Genomic DNA, 15,525 nt, shown 5'->3' with positions numbered 1-15,525 from the left:
TGGTGGCGGTGGTGGTGGCGGCATTGGAGGAGGTGCTGGAGGTGGATTTGGAGGCGGATATGGTGCAGGAGGTGGTTTTGGTGGTGGAGCCGGAGGTGGTTTCGGTGGAGGAGGTGGTGGTGGAATCGGAGGACATTACTGATCGAACATCCTCTTATAATATCAAAACATAGTCAAGCTGGTGTAATGTTGCTATTTTCAAATTTCTAATTCATGAGTATTATTTTAATATATGTAATGAAATGAAATTCCTACTTCTATTCATTATTAACATGCAACATTCTCTTCCTTTATCACTCACGTAAAACTCAAAAATAATACTTGATGTGCATGCAAGAAATATGGGGCCTCATTGAAATTGTAGTTGTGGTCTCTTTTTGCACCCACAAGCCAACAATTTAAGTCACATATCAGCAAGAATATTGTAAGTTCCGCAGTTCAATATCAATAAAAACGTCTTTCTTTGGCACTACTTCACTAAAACTTCGACGCAAATTTTGTAAAAGTTAAATTAATGTAGTAAAGTTTCAATATTCATATACTTTGTCCATTTCTACATATATTTTTAGAATTCCATTGAGGAGCATTATCAAATTAAGTGTCTTGCAATATAAAGTCAGATCTAGAATTTAAGTCGTACAGATTCAATATTCAAAGAGGTTATTCGAGTTAAGGTGAGAGTGACTTCGGTGGAAGCCAAGATGAGGGAAGCGAGGTTGAGATGGTTCGATCATGTGATGAGGATGAGCACGGATGCCTCAATGCGGAGGTGTAAGAGGTTGGCTAAGTATGATTTCAAGCGAGGTAGAAGTAGATTGAAGAAATATTGAAGGAAGGTGATTAGATATGATATGGAGCAACTTCAGCTTATCGAGAACATGACCCTAGATAGGAAGTCGTGGAGGAGGCGAATTACGGTAGAAGGTTAGTCTGAGTTAGGATGTTGTATGTTTTGGTGTGTACTTGGAGTATCGTGCTTTTGGTATTATTGAATATGTTAATTTCTATTGTATCTTGTTCTATTACTATTCCTTATCTTATCTTAAATTACTTTATTTTGAGCCGGGATCTATCGAAAGCAGCCTCTTTATCTCACATTTGAGGTAGTGGTATGAACTGCGTACACGGTTGAGAATATACTGGGTATGTTGTTGTTAGATTCATTGTTTAAAGATTCTAATACATTAAACTCATTATTTATTATTTATCGCAAATTTAGTTAATTTTTTTCACATAAATTTATGTTCTCCATAAAAAATACCCTACTCAAATAAACCCAATATTTGAAGGCTTACATTTGCCTATGTGGCATGCAATATATATGATATAATCTATAGATTTCAAGAGACTAGTGTGAACTTATTTCTCTCTCTCTCTATATATAATATGACGGTGTTCCAAAAAGAAGAATGTTTCATTTAATATATTTTACCAAAATTAAATAAAGTCATGAAGAATTTAATTTGAATATTGTTGAGAAATTCATGGTCGTTCTTCATTGAACACAAACCAAACAAAAATAATCAATGCACAACTCCAATTGGATCCTAAATTCTTGGTCATATTTTTAATCAGTTATACATCTATATTTTTTTTCTTTTAATATTTGGCTAATAATGATATCCGATAAGTTTGAACACACCTCAATTATTCAATTATATATCTATTACCTCGCACCCGTATAAGTGAAAATGAAGTTCGATTTTTTTTTTTCATTTGATATTCGATATCTATATTGGAGCTTGACTAAAGGATTCACGCTCTAGCGAGATGTGACTTAGTCTATATTTGTATTGGTTTCAAGAATTAGTTAAATCAAATTAGTGTTACGGATAAACTATCACTTTTTTCGCAAATTTCATATTCCAATTATTTAATTGTTCTTTTTTCTACTTGAACTAAATATGTCTCAAAACACAAATAATAATAATAATGACCAAAAGGAACACCGGATAATTATTAACATTGTTTTTTAATCATTTAAAAAAAAAAGGTAGTTTAGTGCACTTAAGATCTCGCTACGCACAGAGTTTGGAAAAGGGCTCGACCATAAGTATCTATTGCACGCAATATTGCCTTACACGACAACAACTTTACCTATTACTCCCATTTCATTTTTTAACATTATCTTAGCAAAAAGCAAAAAAAATAAAAAATGAAAGAAAGTTTACAGCCCTAAAACTCCTTTAAACCCCTTTACATTTATGGGACCTTCCATTTTCATAGCATCCAATTCTTGCAACAAAATTCCTGGTACAAAAAGGTAAAAATACTGATGCCAAATTAGAAATTAACAAATGAAATTTAAACACACTATTAATACTAAAAGAAAATTCAGCTTTCAGTCTCTTTTCTTTTGTGTCTCTACATATAATGTTAACAGTGGTTAGTTCCAGATTTTTACTACATATTCAAGATTGCTCTTTTTCTCTGACATGTTACTATCTATGGACTATTTTTTCTTTAAGCTAAGGTTGTATAAGACACGACCTCTCTATCTCTAAGGTTAATGATAAGGTGTACGTATACTTTACACTTTTCAAATCCCAATTTGTGAGATTATATAGAGTATGTTGTTATTGTCATCGTTTTTTTATAATCAAGAATGTAGGTACGAATATTAAAAGATTTGTCCTTTTTTTTCTTTGATAACCGTAGTATCCAGATCAGCTTGCGTGTACTTGGACTAATTCCATGATACTAGGTAACTTTATAGAACAGATGAAAAGAAATCACTTATGTTTGTCTCTACTCAACCCAATGTATTGAACCACTGGGTCACCTCTTGCGTGTTAAAAAGATGTGTCCTTTTTTTTTTTCCAGGCTATTGTCATTTGCAAGAAGGGGGGCATTCTTCTAACATATAAGAGTCATTCTTGTGGTTTATTCAGTTGAAAAATGCCAGACATTGAAGGGCTTGTGAATGATTTTGTTGCAAAGCTCAGCAAACGGTTAGTTCAGTTATAGCAAAAATTTCTAAAAGAATCAATTGTTTGATTTGAAGGGAAGCCTTGGCGTAACTGGTGAAGTTGTTACCATGTTACTAGGAGGTCACGAGTTAAAGCCTCTTGCAGAAATGCTGGGTAAGAGTGCGTACAATGGACCCCTATGGTGCAGGAGCTTTAGTGCTCCGGGCTATCCTTTTTAATCAATCGTTTGATGTGATTGACTAATTTAGTAATGTGATTTGCTTTTCTTGATTGATAGTAAGGTTGAAGGGTCACAAGCAACTTCGCGGCTAACAGCAGAGTTGCTTCGTTCAGTAGTTTCATTGCAAAGATTGCCACCTACCAATCCAGCTGCAGTACTTATTGAGGCTGTGAGGGGTATAGGTGTTAAATTGGTTGCTGCCAACCCCGTTGGTAAGTATTTTATCAGCTAATACATGAATGAGGATCTCTTTGCAGAAATTTTGATGTTTTACATAGAATTTGTTTTTTGCATTTGTTTTTAATTTATCAATCCTAGTTGGCAGTGCATGTTTTATTACGATTTTGTTTATTGTCGTTTATTGTTTATTGTCTTTTGTTCTGAGCCGGGGGTCTATCGGAAACAGCCTCTCTACTTCTTTGGAGGTAGTGGTATGGACTGCATACGTTTTACCCTCCCCAGACCCCACTATGTGGGAATACACTGGGTATGTTGTTGTTGTAATCCTAGTTGGTAGTGGGCAATTCAGATGTTAGAGACGTTTTTAAGCATATTTCTTGGTACATCCATTTGTCTCAGTTAACGATAAAGTTCTTTCAATGATATATTTGCTATGTGTTTAGTTTGATGCTAGTTGCTTCACTTGCTCCATATGTGTGAAATTTTGAATGTGCCTGGTTAACTAATTGTGTTAACTTTGTTTGCAAGTCATGTGTAGGAGTAGGACATATTTGGTCTATGGTTAACCTATGTCATGCACTGCTGCTGCTCCATTTGTTTGTTCATTTTAGGACTTGAATTCCGCTAACATGTCGTACTATACTTTTTTTCTTTGTTTTTGAATGGTAACAACTTTGTAAAATCACAAAAGGCTGTGAAGGACTACAGAGAAAGTGAAGCAAAGTATAAACTAGACAAAAATCTACTGTTTTATATAGATTCTAGAACTTGTAAAGGGGCTCAGTGTCTTCTATGTACTCTCGTTTACACCAAAAATGAACAAGTAGAATACAACTAAGCTTTATCTTCTCGACTGAGTTGTTTTTGCCTTCGAAGCATCTTAAATTCCTTTCCTTCTAGATAATCCACCATATGCAGCCATGGAGCATATTGCATCTCTTTTTGAGCTTTTGTGCCTCCTTTTCTGCTCCAGCTAGATAGCATATCTAGTGTATTCATTGGCATTATCCAGCTCAAACCAATCATCGCTAAAAAGATGTCCCGCAGTTGTGTAGTCACTCTGCAATGCAAGAAAAGATGGCTACTTGTTTCTGCTTTTCTTCCACATAAGTGGCAGATAGAGCACAATTGCATTCCTTCTTTGTAGTATGTCTTGCGTGGACATGCCTTCTTGGCAACCAGCCGAAAAAAGCATGCAACTTTGTATGGAATCTTAGCCCTCCATATGTGTTGTTGTCATGATTCATCGTGTCGTAGTCTGTTTTGACTGGATAAACTCCTGAGCTGTGTCCTAACCACCACACTTTGTCTTGTTCCTGGGAGGTATCGAGGGAAGGGGAGCCTTGGAGTAACTGGTAAAGTTGCTGCCATGTGACCAGGAGGTCACGGTTTCAAGCCTTGGAAACAGTCTCTAGCAGAAATACAAGGTAAGGTTGCGTACGATACACCCTTGTGGTGGGGCCCTTCCCCGGACACCGCGCATAGCGGTAGCTTTAGTGCACCGGGCTGCCCTGTGAGGTATCGAGTGAAAAGATTGAGCGTGTTGTGGAATTCAGCGTATTTGTCCACCTCCCAATCATTTTAGAGTCTCCTGAAACTGAAGTTCCGACCTTGATTTCTCCAAACTTCACTAATGCTAGCCCTTTGTCGTTGATTTAAAATGAAAACATCCGAATATAAAAGCTTGAGACAGTCATTTCCTATCCAATTGTCCTCCCAAGGATGTTGCAAGTTCATTTCCAACTTTAATGCTTATCTTGCTGCTGAAATTTGCCAGAAATTTCTGATAGCCTTCCATACAACTGACCCATACACCGTGTGTCTTCTTCTCCAAGAATGATAAAACCAAAATTTGATGAAATTGCAGAGCTTGCTGTTGGAAATATTGTTAGGCGTGTTCTTCATATAATCCGGGAGGAGGATCTCTCTCTTTTGACCAGTAAAACAGGCGACCTAGATTTATCAGCTGCAAGTGATGATGAACGAACCATAGAGCAGGATTATGACCCAACTCAGTCTGCTGCTGCAGCTGCAGCTAAAAGTTTTGTACGACCTCCTTCATTGCATGCGCTTCTGGAGAATATGCCTGATAAAGCTGTACCGAGTAACATATACACCTCCTCTTCGGGTGGAGATTCTGAAGAGAAAAGCAAAGGTAAACGCTCCTGTGCTATATGAATTTCAAGCCATTTAACTGCAATCATTTTTAGTTTCGTTACAGTATTATCTTTTATTTTGTGTTGCAGCTGATAAACTTGCCAGGACTCGGAAGTTAAAGCACGATGTTATTGAGGCAATTAACATGCTAATTGAAGATATTGATACTTGTCATGAGCTGATCGCAGAACAGGCTGTTGAGCATATTCACCAAAAGTATTTACCTTTCACACATACTGAAAAATATGCCTGTATCGTGTTATGCAAACTACGTATTTCAAGTAACATTGTAGCATGATTTGAACACATGTGGTGGATATTGTCGTTTCACTGTTTCCCATAGTTAGTTGTCCAAGAGTTTTCCCTTTGGAGCTCGCAAAAATTTTGTGATACGCGGCTCTGGACTTACAGCTTGGGGGCTAGGCAAATGCCACTTCCCTTGCTGGATAGACATTTTATCTGATAAATTAACATAGTTTGTCCTCAATGAAAAATCTACTGGTCAACTAGCATCCAAGGGTGTGGCCTAGTGGTTCAATGAAGCTAAGTTGCGGACCATGAGGTTTAGGTTCAATTCCCAACAAAGACAAACACTAGGTAATTTCTTCCCATCTGTTTTAGCCTTGGTGGACAGAGTTACCTAGTACCTGTTGCTGATGGGAGGTGACAAGTATCTTGTGGAATTAGTCGAGGTGCGCTCAAGCTGGCCCGGACAGAGTTATCAAAAAAAAAATCTACTGGTCAACCTTACTGTTTTTTTTTTTTTGACATTGGTACCGAGTTATATTCATTGGTACCCTAAACAGGCCTGGTATATCATATCTACAGATACAGCCTCGAACAAAACTAACAAAGAGGCCAAAAAATCTAGTAATGATTCAACATCATCAACTAACTGTTCTTTACACCAAAAATAAAGAAGAAAAATGCAGGAGCTCTTGATCTTCTGGATTGAACTGGTTCTGCCTTCAAAACATCTTGCATTTCTCTCTTTCCAAATTGTCCACCATATGCAAGCTGAAACATTCTTCCACCACTCTTTGTGACAAGCTTCTCCTTGTATATTGTTCCAACTGCATATTAGGTCAAAAGTACTCTGGGGCATCACCCAAACAATTTGAGCCAGAGCTGCAAAAAGTTGCCATAGTTGTCTGGTAAATGAGCAATGCAAGAAAAGATGTTCATTCGTTTCAGCTTCTTGATTGCACAAAAAGCACCTAGAACAGAGCTGAAAACCCCTTCTTTGAAGTTTATCATGAGTGAGACAAGCTTTCCGTACTACTAACCAAGTAAAACATACCACTTTGGAAGGAACTTTTGCTTTCCATATCTCTTTCTATGGACATGGTTCGTTGATCTGCTCCAGATCAATTAAGCAGTTGTAAGCTGCTTTGACAGAGAAAACAGACTTGGCTCCGCCTTTCCAAGTGAGAAAATCCTCCTCCTCCTTTAGGACGGAAAAACCTTCAAGCTTACCCAAGAGATCGGTAACTCTAGGAATCTCCCAGTCATATAGGAGCCTTCTAAATACAATATTCCACCCTTGTGGAGTCCAAAGCTCTTTAACTGTAGCATTAGGAGAGGACGAAATAGTGAACAGATCGTGGAATTGATCTATTAAAGGCCCATTCCCTAACCAATTGTCTTTCCAGAAGGAGATTTTCATCCCATTGCCCAATCTAACCCCTATATTTGCTATAAACACCTCCCAAATACTGGTCAACCTTACTGTGAAAATGAGAAATATATATTGTAGCCTAAACATTTTAGAAAATACACGGTTGCTGGCCTTCGTTACATTGCTCCATGGTGATATAGTTACAATCATTATTGCAACGCAAATATTCTTTTTTTTGTATCAGCTTCACCTGTATTGTATTATTTGTTCTATTTCACCCTTTCTTTAGGGCATATAGCTCATAGTTGTGGCGAACATGTATTTTTTCATCAAACTGAGATAGCTAGTTAACAAATGCAATATTTTCAGTGAAGTAATACTAACATTAGGTAGTTCGAGAACTGCCTTTGAATTCTTCTGTGCGGCAAAAGAGAAAAAGCGGTCTTTTCGGGTGGTTGTTGCAGAAGGTGCACCAAGGTTTGTGGAATGTTCTGTAATTTCCAAGAAATAAGTAAAACATGAATCTTCTTTTTCATATTGACTGTAAAATATCCCTTATTTCATTTGTGCGTGATCAGGTACCAGGGACATGCTCTTGCAAAAGAGCTGGTATCAAGAGGTCTACAAACTACAGTTGTAACAGATTCTGCTGTTTTTGCAATGATTTCTAGAGTAAATATGGTAACTTTCTGGATCGGCTATTTTATGCATAGTTTATCTGCCTAGGAACCTAACCTTGTTCTGTAGGTTATAGTGGGAGTTCATGCTGTGATGGCCAATGGTGGTGTCATTGCACCTGTTGGAATGAACATGGTTGCACTTGCAGCTCAAAAACATGCTGTTCCATTTGTTGTTGTTGCTGGCATTCACAAGGTACCTGAGCTTTTTTGTCTCTGCATATTAACTGTCAAAAAAGGTATTAATAAGGTAGAGGAGGAAAAGTAGAGAAAGAGGTCATATGAGCTTTCAACTTGTGCAGTCCAACCGTTTAAGTGGCTATTCTCTTAACTCTTAACTATTGGCGATTTTATAACTATGAGTAGAACTCAACCTTTCAGTTTTACTAAATGATGTTAATAACCTGAAATGGTGTATAACGTTCATGTAAAGCTTTGCAGATCCTTGAATTCCTTCCATGACACATCCATTTTGAGTTGACCATACATTACCCTTTTAACGTTTTACATTTGCCACTTAAGCAGCAAATTCTTTATCTACTTTCGTCTGTACTTATCATTAGCGAATCCATTTAACTGTTCTCTTTCTGCTACAGTTGTGCCCTTCATATCCACACAATCCAGAGGTTTGTCTGAATGACATGCGATCCCCTGCTGAACTTCTTGAATTTGGGCGATTATTCGGAGTGGATAGTGGAGCTCCTCTTCAAGTTGTGAACCCTGGTTTTGATTATGTGGCACCTGAGCTTGTCAGCCTTCTCATCACCGACATGTAAGGATGCTTTACCATTTTTCGAATTTTTATTATGCTTTGCAACAACAATGCCTCAAACCCGAACTAATTTTTGCTTGCACACAAAAAGTATCCTTGGATAATACAGTTCTACATTGCATCTTATGCTAATACACAGGAATCTTCTACTTTGTTGTGTTTAGTAGATGTTCAATAGTTAATTCAGGTTGCATTCAGTATCGATGGAGTCCAATTTACTTTCCTAAAAAAGAAGACTGCTGAATTTTAAGCTGCAGCATAATTTAGTAGTACATAAAAGAAGGTTTTAGAGGCAAAAGTTTGGTGTATTTGGACTTAGACGGGCTTACGGGAGCAACATGGCCCGTGAGGATTCATGTATCCGATCCCACCTTGCTTGGGATTGCGGCTCAGTGGTTTTTCTGTTTAGGGGGGGGGGTTGTAAGGGGAATTCATAATGTATTATTGCGCCACGTTAGGGATTAAATAGCAGTTTTGTGATGATAATACCCCTTGCATCTTTCTGATTTACAGTGGAGGGCATAATCCATCTTATATGTATCGTCTCATTTCGGACTACTACTCAGCTGATGATTTTGATTTGCAAAGGAGGATACATAAATGAAGGTGATTCTTTCTTTAAATTCTGGTTGACTTGACAATTATCTTGCTGAACATTAGCATGTTGGCCCTTTTTTGGGAAAGGAAATTGGCCTGTTTATTAGCCATCTCCTGTAAATAATGTTACAATAAAAAATATAAGACAATGATAAAACATCAAATAACCGCGTCAAGATCTGTAGCGTATAGCAAGTACTATAAACAAGAAAGAAAAACAACAAAATTTTCTCTCAGTTTCTGACGTAGTACTGCTCTTGCTGGCGTTAATTGTTATGGTCCATTGTAACGTATGAGACTTGAGTCGGTATAGAAATGTGCTGATGTGAGGTTTTATATAGCCTTGGATAGCTAGCTTTTGGGGGTGTGTTCTTCCTGCGTTGTATCATTTATTAACTTGATTTGGTGTTTATATTGGGCGCGAGCAAGGTTTTTTTTTTTTTTTTTAAAGAATCAAACTGTGTTAGCAATTCACAATGTATCTTGGTCTATTAGCTCTTACTATGACCATACAAAAACTTGTGTGATTGTTGCTTTAATGACTTTTATGTTTATGCAGATAGTATCTTGAAGGCAGTCTACTGATGCAGAGAAGTGGCAACCAGAAAATCAAATGGAAGTGGTTAAGATTTTGCTATCTGTTTGTTATGTACTTTGAAGGATAGCTCTAATTGAGCTTTTGGCACAGACACTTTCTGAACATAATGTACTTTGTTCAGACTAAGTTTTGACTTGTTTAATGTTATGTGTCAAACGTGGTAATGTTAGATTGTTTTGTTCTTGTTATAGGTGAAGTTAGTTTACATCAATCGTCGTATGGCATTTGTCTGTTGAATGTAAAGGTAAAACGAATATCCCACACCCAGAAGGTGCCTTACATAGGTCTTTCCTTCCTGGATCACCCTGGTAACTAATCTGAACGTTGCAACTGTCAATTTCATAGGATTTCACTAATAAGCGAACCTGACCCCTACCTTTGCGGAGTAGAGAGGCTGTTTCTCGGAAAGAAGTTGATCAAGATATTTGTGGAAAGTAATAGCATTGAAAGCACATATAATCATAACTGAACAAGCAATGCCAAAGAATATCAAAGTATTGGTTTTTGAGGGCATCAAAATTAGTGTGCAAACAAATATGCTACATCATGTGTCCAGGTTCTACTTCTTGCTGAGATCAATTCCAGCTTTCTTGGCTACAGCATCAAGTCCATTTTTCTCAATGGTCTTTATGGCCTTTGTTGACAACCTCAGTTTCACGTATCGCTTCCCTGCCTCCCACCAAATTCTCTTGTACTGAAGGTTTACGAATTGCAGCTTTTTCGTTTTGTGGTTTGAATGAGAGACCTTGTTTGCCCTGTTAGACTTCTTGCCAGTGAAGGGGCAAACTCTACCTGAAAAAACAGAATGTACTATCTTAATATCCTATCTATCCTGTACACAATAAAAAAGCGCCAATATATTTGAGACGTCATACAAAAATGCAGGAAAGCAAGGGAAAAGAAAAAACCGTGAAGATGTAAGGTAAAGGATGCTTCAATGGGAACAACATATCCAGTGTAAACCCACAAGTGAGGTCTGGGGAGGGTAGAGCGTACGCAAACTTTACTACCTTGGGAGGTAGAGAGGTTGTTTCGAATAGACATTCCGCTCAAGTAAAAGCATTTCAAATCAGTTCAATCGAAAAATAGGCTCCAAGTAGTTTTAGACTTTTAAAAAAAAGGATTCAGCAAGCAATGTGACAACATAGCAACTTAGAAAGGGAGTCGAAGCAAGCGTCAGTGATATAGTGCTCCGAATGGCTCTCATAATGTGTTTTCTGACTAGTAAACAAAAGTTTCATCAATAATCCAAATACTTCCATCACTGGACTTTAACAAAGGAGTCTATGCTTCACATTTTTTTGTCATATAATGTATATGAATTTACCAATCAGTTATCATCATGTACAAACCTAATTTACACCGGAAGGATATACCCTAAAGACTCAAGTAGATTGTGCATCTGTGGAGTTTTCCTTCCAAATCTGCAGCTATCACACTCTCTAAGGCTCTCATAATTGGTTTCAACTTCTTATTCACCAGTTCCAGTCACTAAGCATAAACGCAAGTGTGCAAAAAATATTTTAAAAAAATTGCAGAGCAGAGGGTGGTTTTGAGAGGTAAAATGGATTTACCATATTCTTGATAGCGGAAAACCTATCTTTCATACACTTTGGACCTCATTAAGTAGCAGTGTAGAGGTTACATTTCACTCGCAAGTTTCATGGAGCAAAGAATATGCAGATGGCAGGAAAACTTACCAAAAATAAATCCTGTTTATTATCGGGAGAGGGCAGAAAAGCAAGATAGTGAAGCTTTGTGTTTAGGCTGCGTTGATGAGACCTAAAAGGCCTCAACTCCAACCAGAAGTAAAATATCTTCTCATGAGTATAGAATTTCTTTCTGTAGCTTAGTGTCTAAGTTGCAGCACAGGAATGCGGACTTTGTTAACCAAGACGCTATTGATACAATCTTCATAAAAAAAATCTATCCGAAAAATACCCTATAATCTTTTACTTGGAAAATCTGTAATGACTTAAAATATTCCTAATGCCTAAGTCAGAGAAAAAGAACCGGGGAGGAAAAAAAGAGAGATCATTTAATATATGAAGAAACTATGGACAAACTTCTGAACTATACATCATGTTCTATCAATCTTGTTCTTATTAATGCAGTAAGCGTTGTGACTCCCTCTAATCGGTTTAATGTAGTCCATCTAACTCTTTCTACTTCATTAAATTTGCACATGATGAGGTTATCCTATGATAGGAGTCCTATCCCTATTTTCATGTAACTGTAGACAGATTTTTAAACCCATGGAATGACAACACCCCTTTAATCTCTCCTCTAGAAGTAAGAGCACATACGGGGTTGTTTAGATAATAGACTATGATATGGGTTTTAATCATTGATTATGAAGCGTAGAGTAATAATATGTGAATAATAGTCAAGTGTTCAGTTTATCATCCCACAGACTTCAAGAAATAATGTACTTCAGTTTGCAACTGAATTAAACTTTTTCCAACTTTAGCTATGTCTTTGGTCCTCCACATTGTAACGGATAGTTTTCACCCTGCGGTTTCAGGATTTTAAGTTTATGGGTTCTGAAGTTGCAGCCCTTTTTGCTTATTGGGTTTGGGATAGGTTCTTTATACATATTAAGGGGATTTCTTAATACAAATATAGGTTCTGGACCAAAGCTACTGAAGTTTCACAACTCGGTATCAAGTATATCCGCTCCGCCCCTGATCATCTTCATCCTATATCAACAATACCACCTTTCACTTGGTACTGAACAACCTAACATGATGACATCTGAATTCTAAACACCTGACTACTAAATGAGGACTCTGATACAGAAGGAGCAGTTATCGAGTACCAAATATCCTTGCAATGATTTAGGCCCTATGACCCTTCGAGTAAGGCCATTCCACACAGACAAAAAAGAATCTCCACAGTCTCTCATTGTGTTTCCACAAGGTTAATAGTTCCACCACTCGAACTCGTAAACTTTACGCCAGCAAAGGAGCAACCTTGCAATTGCACCAAGACACCTTTTTTTCCTAATAATGGTAATGTGCAGGTCGCTTTGCACATGCTTCCACAACAATTGCCCTAAGTAACAAATAGTACTTTGGAAAAATTCAGATTCTCAGATACAATTCTTTTTTCTAAAACTGGGGTGTCTGGCAAGCTTGCGTGCATCTTGACTAATTACACTGCTACCTGCCAAGGGAGAAGCCGGGTAGGGCCGAGGGGTTCATCCAAACATACTTCAACAAAAAATTACATTGTTTATATATGATTAGAATTAATTTATATATATATATATATATATTAGATGTTGAGCCCCTTTAGCTTGTAGTGTGTTTACTTCTTTATGCTTTTAACCGATTAATACATCCCAGTTTCGCCACGGATACCTGCTACCTCCCACAAACACAAATTCTTACATACAACTTCAACTCACTAATAAAAAACCCACAATTCAAACAAACAAACATAACAAGAAAAACTTTGTAAACACCACAACAAAGACAACACAATAACTAGGTAGAGAAATTACGAGCAATAGGCTGAATGGGATTTCTTGAAAGACACAGAACATGTAGGAGGAGAGCTCAAATGGGTGGTTAAAATTAATCCCGAGATTGGTTATTCCTTATCCCTCGTACCAAACAAGCCCTCATTAATAAAACCCCATAAATTCAGACAACAAACAAAACATATCCCTCGTACCAAACAAGCTCTCATTGATAAAACCCCACAAATTCAGACAACAACACTTTATAAACACCAGAACAAAGAAAAAACACAAAAGGGGTAGAGAAATTACGAGCAACAGGTTGAAGGGGTTTCTTGGAAGGCACAGAAAGTTTAGCAGGAGAGCTCAAATGGGTGGTTGAAATCTTGAGACCACTCAATTGGGATGTCATAAAACTCAACTCTGAGCTCAGTTTCAACTTTGGTAAAGCAGCTCTTTTGGTCACTGAGAATATCCTGTGACTACCAACTACTGTTATTGTTGCCATTTTTGTTCAAATTTACTCAAAAACAAGAATCTTTTTTTTTTGTTTGGTGTCACCAATGTTGTTTTCTTGAAGAAAGTAGAAGAGTGGATAAAGAAGTGGATGTGGTGGTATATGGTTTTATTTGTTGGCCTTTGATGGAACCGTGGGTGCAAAGGGATTATTTTGTGTGGTTATTTTAAAAATTCAACTTTTGATATTTGTATTAAAGCTCGATTAAATTTGAATTTGTAGATTATAAAACTTATTTACGGAGATGACATTCTTAAAGGAGTTTGTTCATTTTTTCATTAGCAAGAGTTCTAACGCGAGACTCTATTAGGCAGGGGCGGAGCTACCCTTGGAATATATATATATATAATTATTTTTTATTTATATATATAGTAGATGTTAAATTTTCTTTAATTAGTTCGTATATTTAGTCCGCCACTGCTACTAGGGATGAAGGAATTTCAAGTTTTCAACCATCCTACCGTAACTTAAATTATATTTATGCATTGCTAATTTGTTATTCCACTAGCATAAGTTATTTGTCAATTGACAAAATTAGTGAGAGTCAATCAAACTCTTAAATTATGACAATGTTGTTATGATGAATTGATATGCTTGGGTGAGAAACTTGGGTGAGAAAATTGAAAGAGAGGTGCCTTTTAAGTCTTGAATGAAGGATTGGTGACATTGACCAACATAGGGTCAAACATCATTAGGAAACTTAGATTAAGTTAATTGTGGACTTGATTAATATTTTCAAAACTTTCGAATCTTTTCAAAAATACAAATCAACCCAACCCACACCCCTCTTCAATTCAAATCAACCACTCTCTCTTTCCAGCTTCTCAACTCTCTCCCAACCAATAGTTCTGCAAAATTTCTCCCTTCAACCTCCGGCGACAAATAGTTGGGCGAGTTCCTTTCCAACTTTCAACCGTCAATCGACGTGAATACTTCTCCGGCGACAACAACTTCGAGTTCTTCGTCCTCTCATTTACTTTTTCACAGGTAAAAAATTATGACAAAACAGAGGAAGTTGAGCCAACTACTCTTCTGGTATTGAAATATGGACTGAATAAAACCCTAATTTATGGCATTTCTGCATTTCTTCTTCTCATTGTCGTATTGTTGATTCGAATTTGTTGGTGATTTTTGGTCACAGTTGATATTCTTAGTGTATGTGTGTGTGATATGTTGGTGTTGCTGGGTTGATTTGTTGTTTGTCTTGGTAGAAATGGTATTGCAACAGTTGAAACATATGATGTAATAGATGAAACATATAATGCAACAGATTAAAAATCTGATGCAACTATGAAAATCTGATACAACAGGTGAACAATCTAACAGATCATTCATCTATTGCGACAGACGACTCTTCTGTTTGGAAGAAATCTAAACAATATTGATCCAACAAATAACTGATTAGTGATCTGTTTTTATTCTTTCTAATGATTTACTCATCCGTTGCAACAGGTCAGTTATTTGTTGTAACAGATAACATACCTGGTGCAACAGATTAGTGATTCATTTTTATTCTTTCCAACGGTTTACTCATCCGTTGCAACAGGTCAGTTATATATTGCAACAGATAAAATACCTGGTGCAACAGATTAGTGATCTGTTTTTATGGTTTCCAAGAGATTATTCATCCATTGCAACGGGTCAGTTATGTGTTGTATCAGATAAAATACCAAGTGTAATAGATAGTGCTATTTTTATGGTTCCCACGGATTACTCGTCCGTTGCAATAGGTCGGTTATATGTTGCAACAGATAACATACCTGGTGCAACAGATTAGTTGTCTGTTGGAACTGTTA

General features: G+C 37.0%; 2 protein-coding genes across 7 annotated transcripts; one reads left to right on the top strand and one right to left on the bottom strand.

The window, feature by feature from the left end:
- The first annotated feature begins 2,156 nt into the window (after positions 1 to 2,156).
- Positions 2,157 to 9,918, top strand: LOC107864213 (translation initiation factor eIF-2B subunit beta). Of its 6 annotated transcripts, none has more exons than XM_016710523.2 (12): positions 2,417 to 2,517; positions 2,659 to 2,704; positions 2,824 to 2,951; positions 3,208 to 3,362; positions 5,198 to 5,485; positions 5,577 to 5,703; positions 7,475 to 7,582; positions 7,684 to 7,786; positions 7,853 to 7,978; positions 8,379 to 8,554; positions 9,068 to 9,160; positions 9,711 to 9,918. In XM_016710523.2, the coding sequence occupies exons 3-11, from the start codon at positions 2,899 to 2,901 to the stop codon at positions 9,156 to 9,158; spliced, it is 1,227 nt and encodes a 408-aa protein (XP_016566009.1). In that variant the 5' UTR covers positions 2,417 to 2,517; positions 2,659 to 2,704; positions 2,824 to 2,898; the 3' UTR covers positions 9,159 to 9,160; positions 9,711 to 9,918. The 6 variants fall into 6 exon arrangements, with proteins under 6 accessions (XP_016566011.1, XP_016566012.1, XP_016566010.1 ...); XM_016710522.2 differs by having other exon boundaries at positions 2,455 to 2,568; XM_016710525.2 differs by lacking the exons at positions 2,417 to 2,517; positions 2,659 to 2,704 and adding an exon at positions 2,157 to 2,263.
- Positions 9,919 to 10,173: 255 nt separating this feature from the next.
- On the bottom strand, positions 10,174 to 13,999 carry LOC107864214 (50S ribosomal protein L28, chloroplastic). Its single transcript, XM_016710527.2, has 2 exons — positions 13,525 to 13,999; positions 10,174 to 10,541 (listed from the first exon to the last, which is right to left on the bottom strand). The coding sequence occupies exons 1-2, from the start codon at positions 13,718 to 13,720 to the stop codon at positions 10,309 to 10,311; spliced, it is 429 nt and encodes a 142-aa protein (XP_016566013.1). The 5' UTR covers positions 13,721 to 13,999; the 3' UTR covers positions 10,174 to 10,308.
- Between the last annotated feature and the right edge of the window lie 1,526 nt (positions 14,000 to 15,525).

This window comes from Capsicum annuum, chromosome 3 (assembly GCF_002878395.1).
Source record: "Capsicum annuum cultivar UCD-10X-F1 chromosome 3, UCD10Xv1.1, whole genome shotgun sequence".
Lineage (NCBI taxonomy): Eukaryota > Viridiplantae > Streptophyta > Magnoliopsida > Solanales > Solanaceae > Capsicum > Capsicum annuum.
The sequence above is the reverse complement of the archived record's forward strand: the minus strand, read 5'-3'. Positions and strand labels throughout refer to the sequence as shown.

What these genes read in the sequence shown, in the direction of transcription:
- LOC107864213 (XM_016710525.2), top strand. Translation starts at nt 2,899, where the DNA reads ATGCCAGACATTGAAGGGCTTGTGAATGATTTTGTTGCAAAGCTCAGC. An exon ending in GTTGCAAAGCTCAGCAAACG is followed by an intron (nt 2,952 to 3,207) that starts GTTAGTTCAGTT and finishes CTTGATTGATAG; the next exon opens with TAAGGTTGAAGGGTCACAAG. An exon ending in AGCCTTCTCATCACCGACAT is followed by an intron (nt 8,555 to 9,067) that starts GTAAGGATGCTT and finishes TCTGATTTACAG; the next exon opens with TGGAGGGCATAATCCATCTT.
- LOC107864214 (XM_016710527.2), bottom strand. Translation starts at nt 13,720, where the DNA reads ATGGCAACAATAACAGTAGTTGGTAGTCACAGGATATTCTCAGTGACC. An exon ending in ACCCCTTCAACCTGTTGCTC is followed by an intron (nt 10,542 to 13,524) that starts GTAATTTCTCTA and finishes CTGTTTTTTCAG; the next exon opens with GTAGAGTTTGCCCCTTCACT.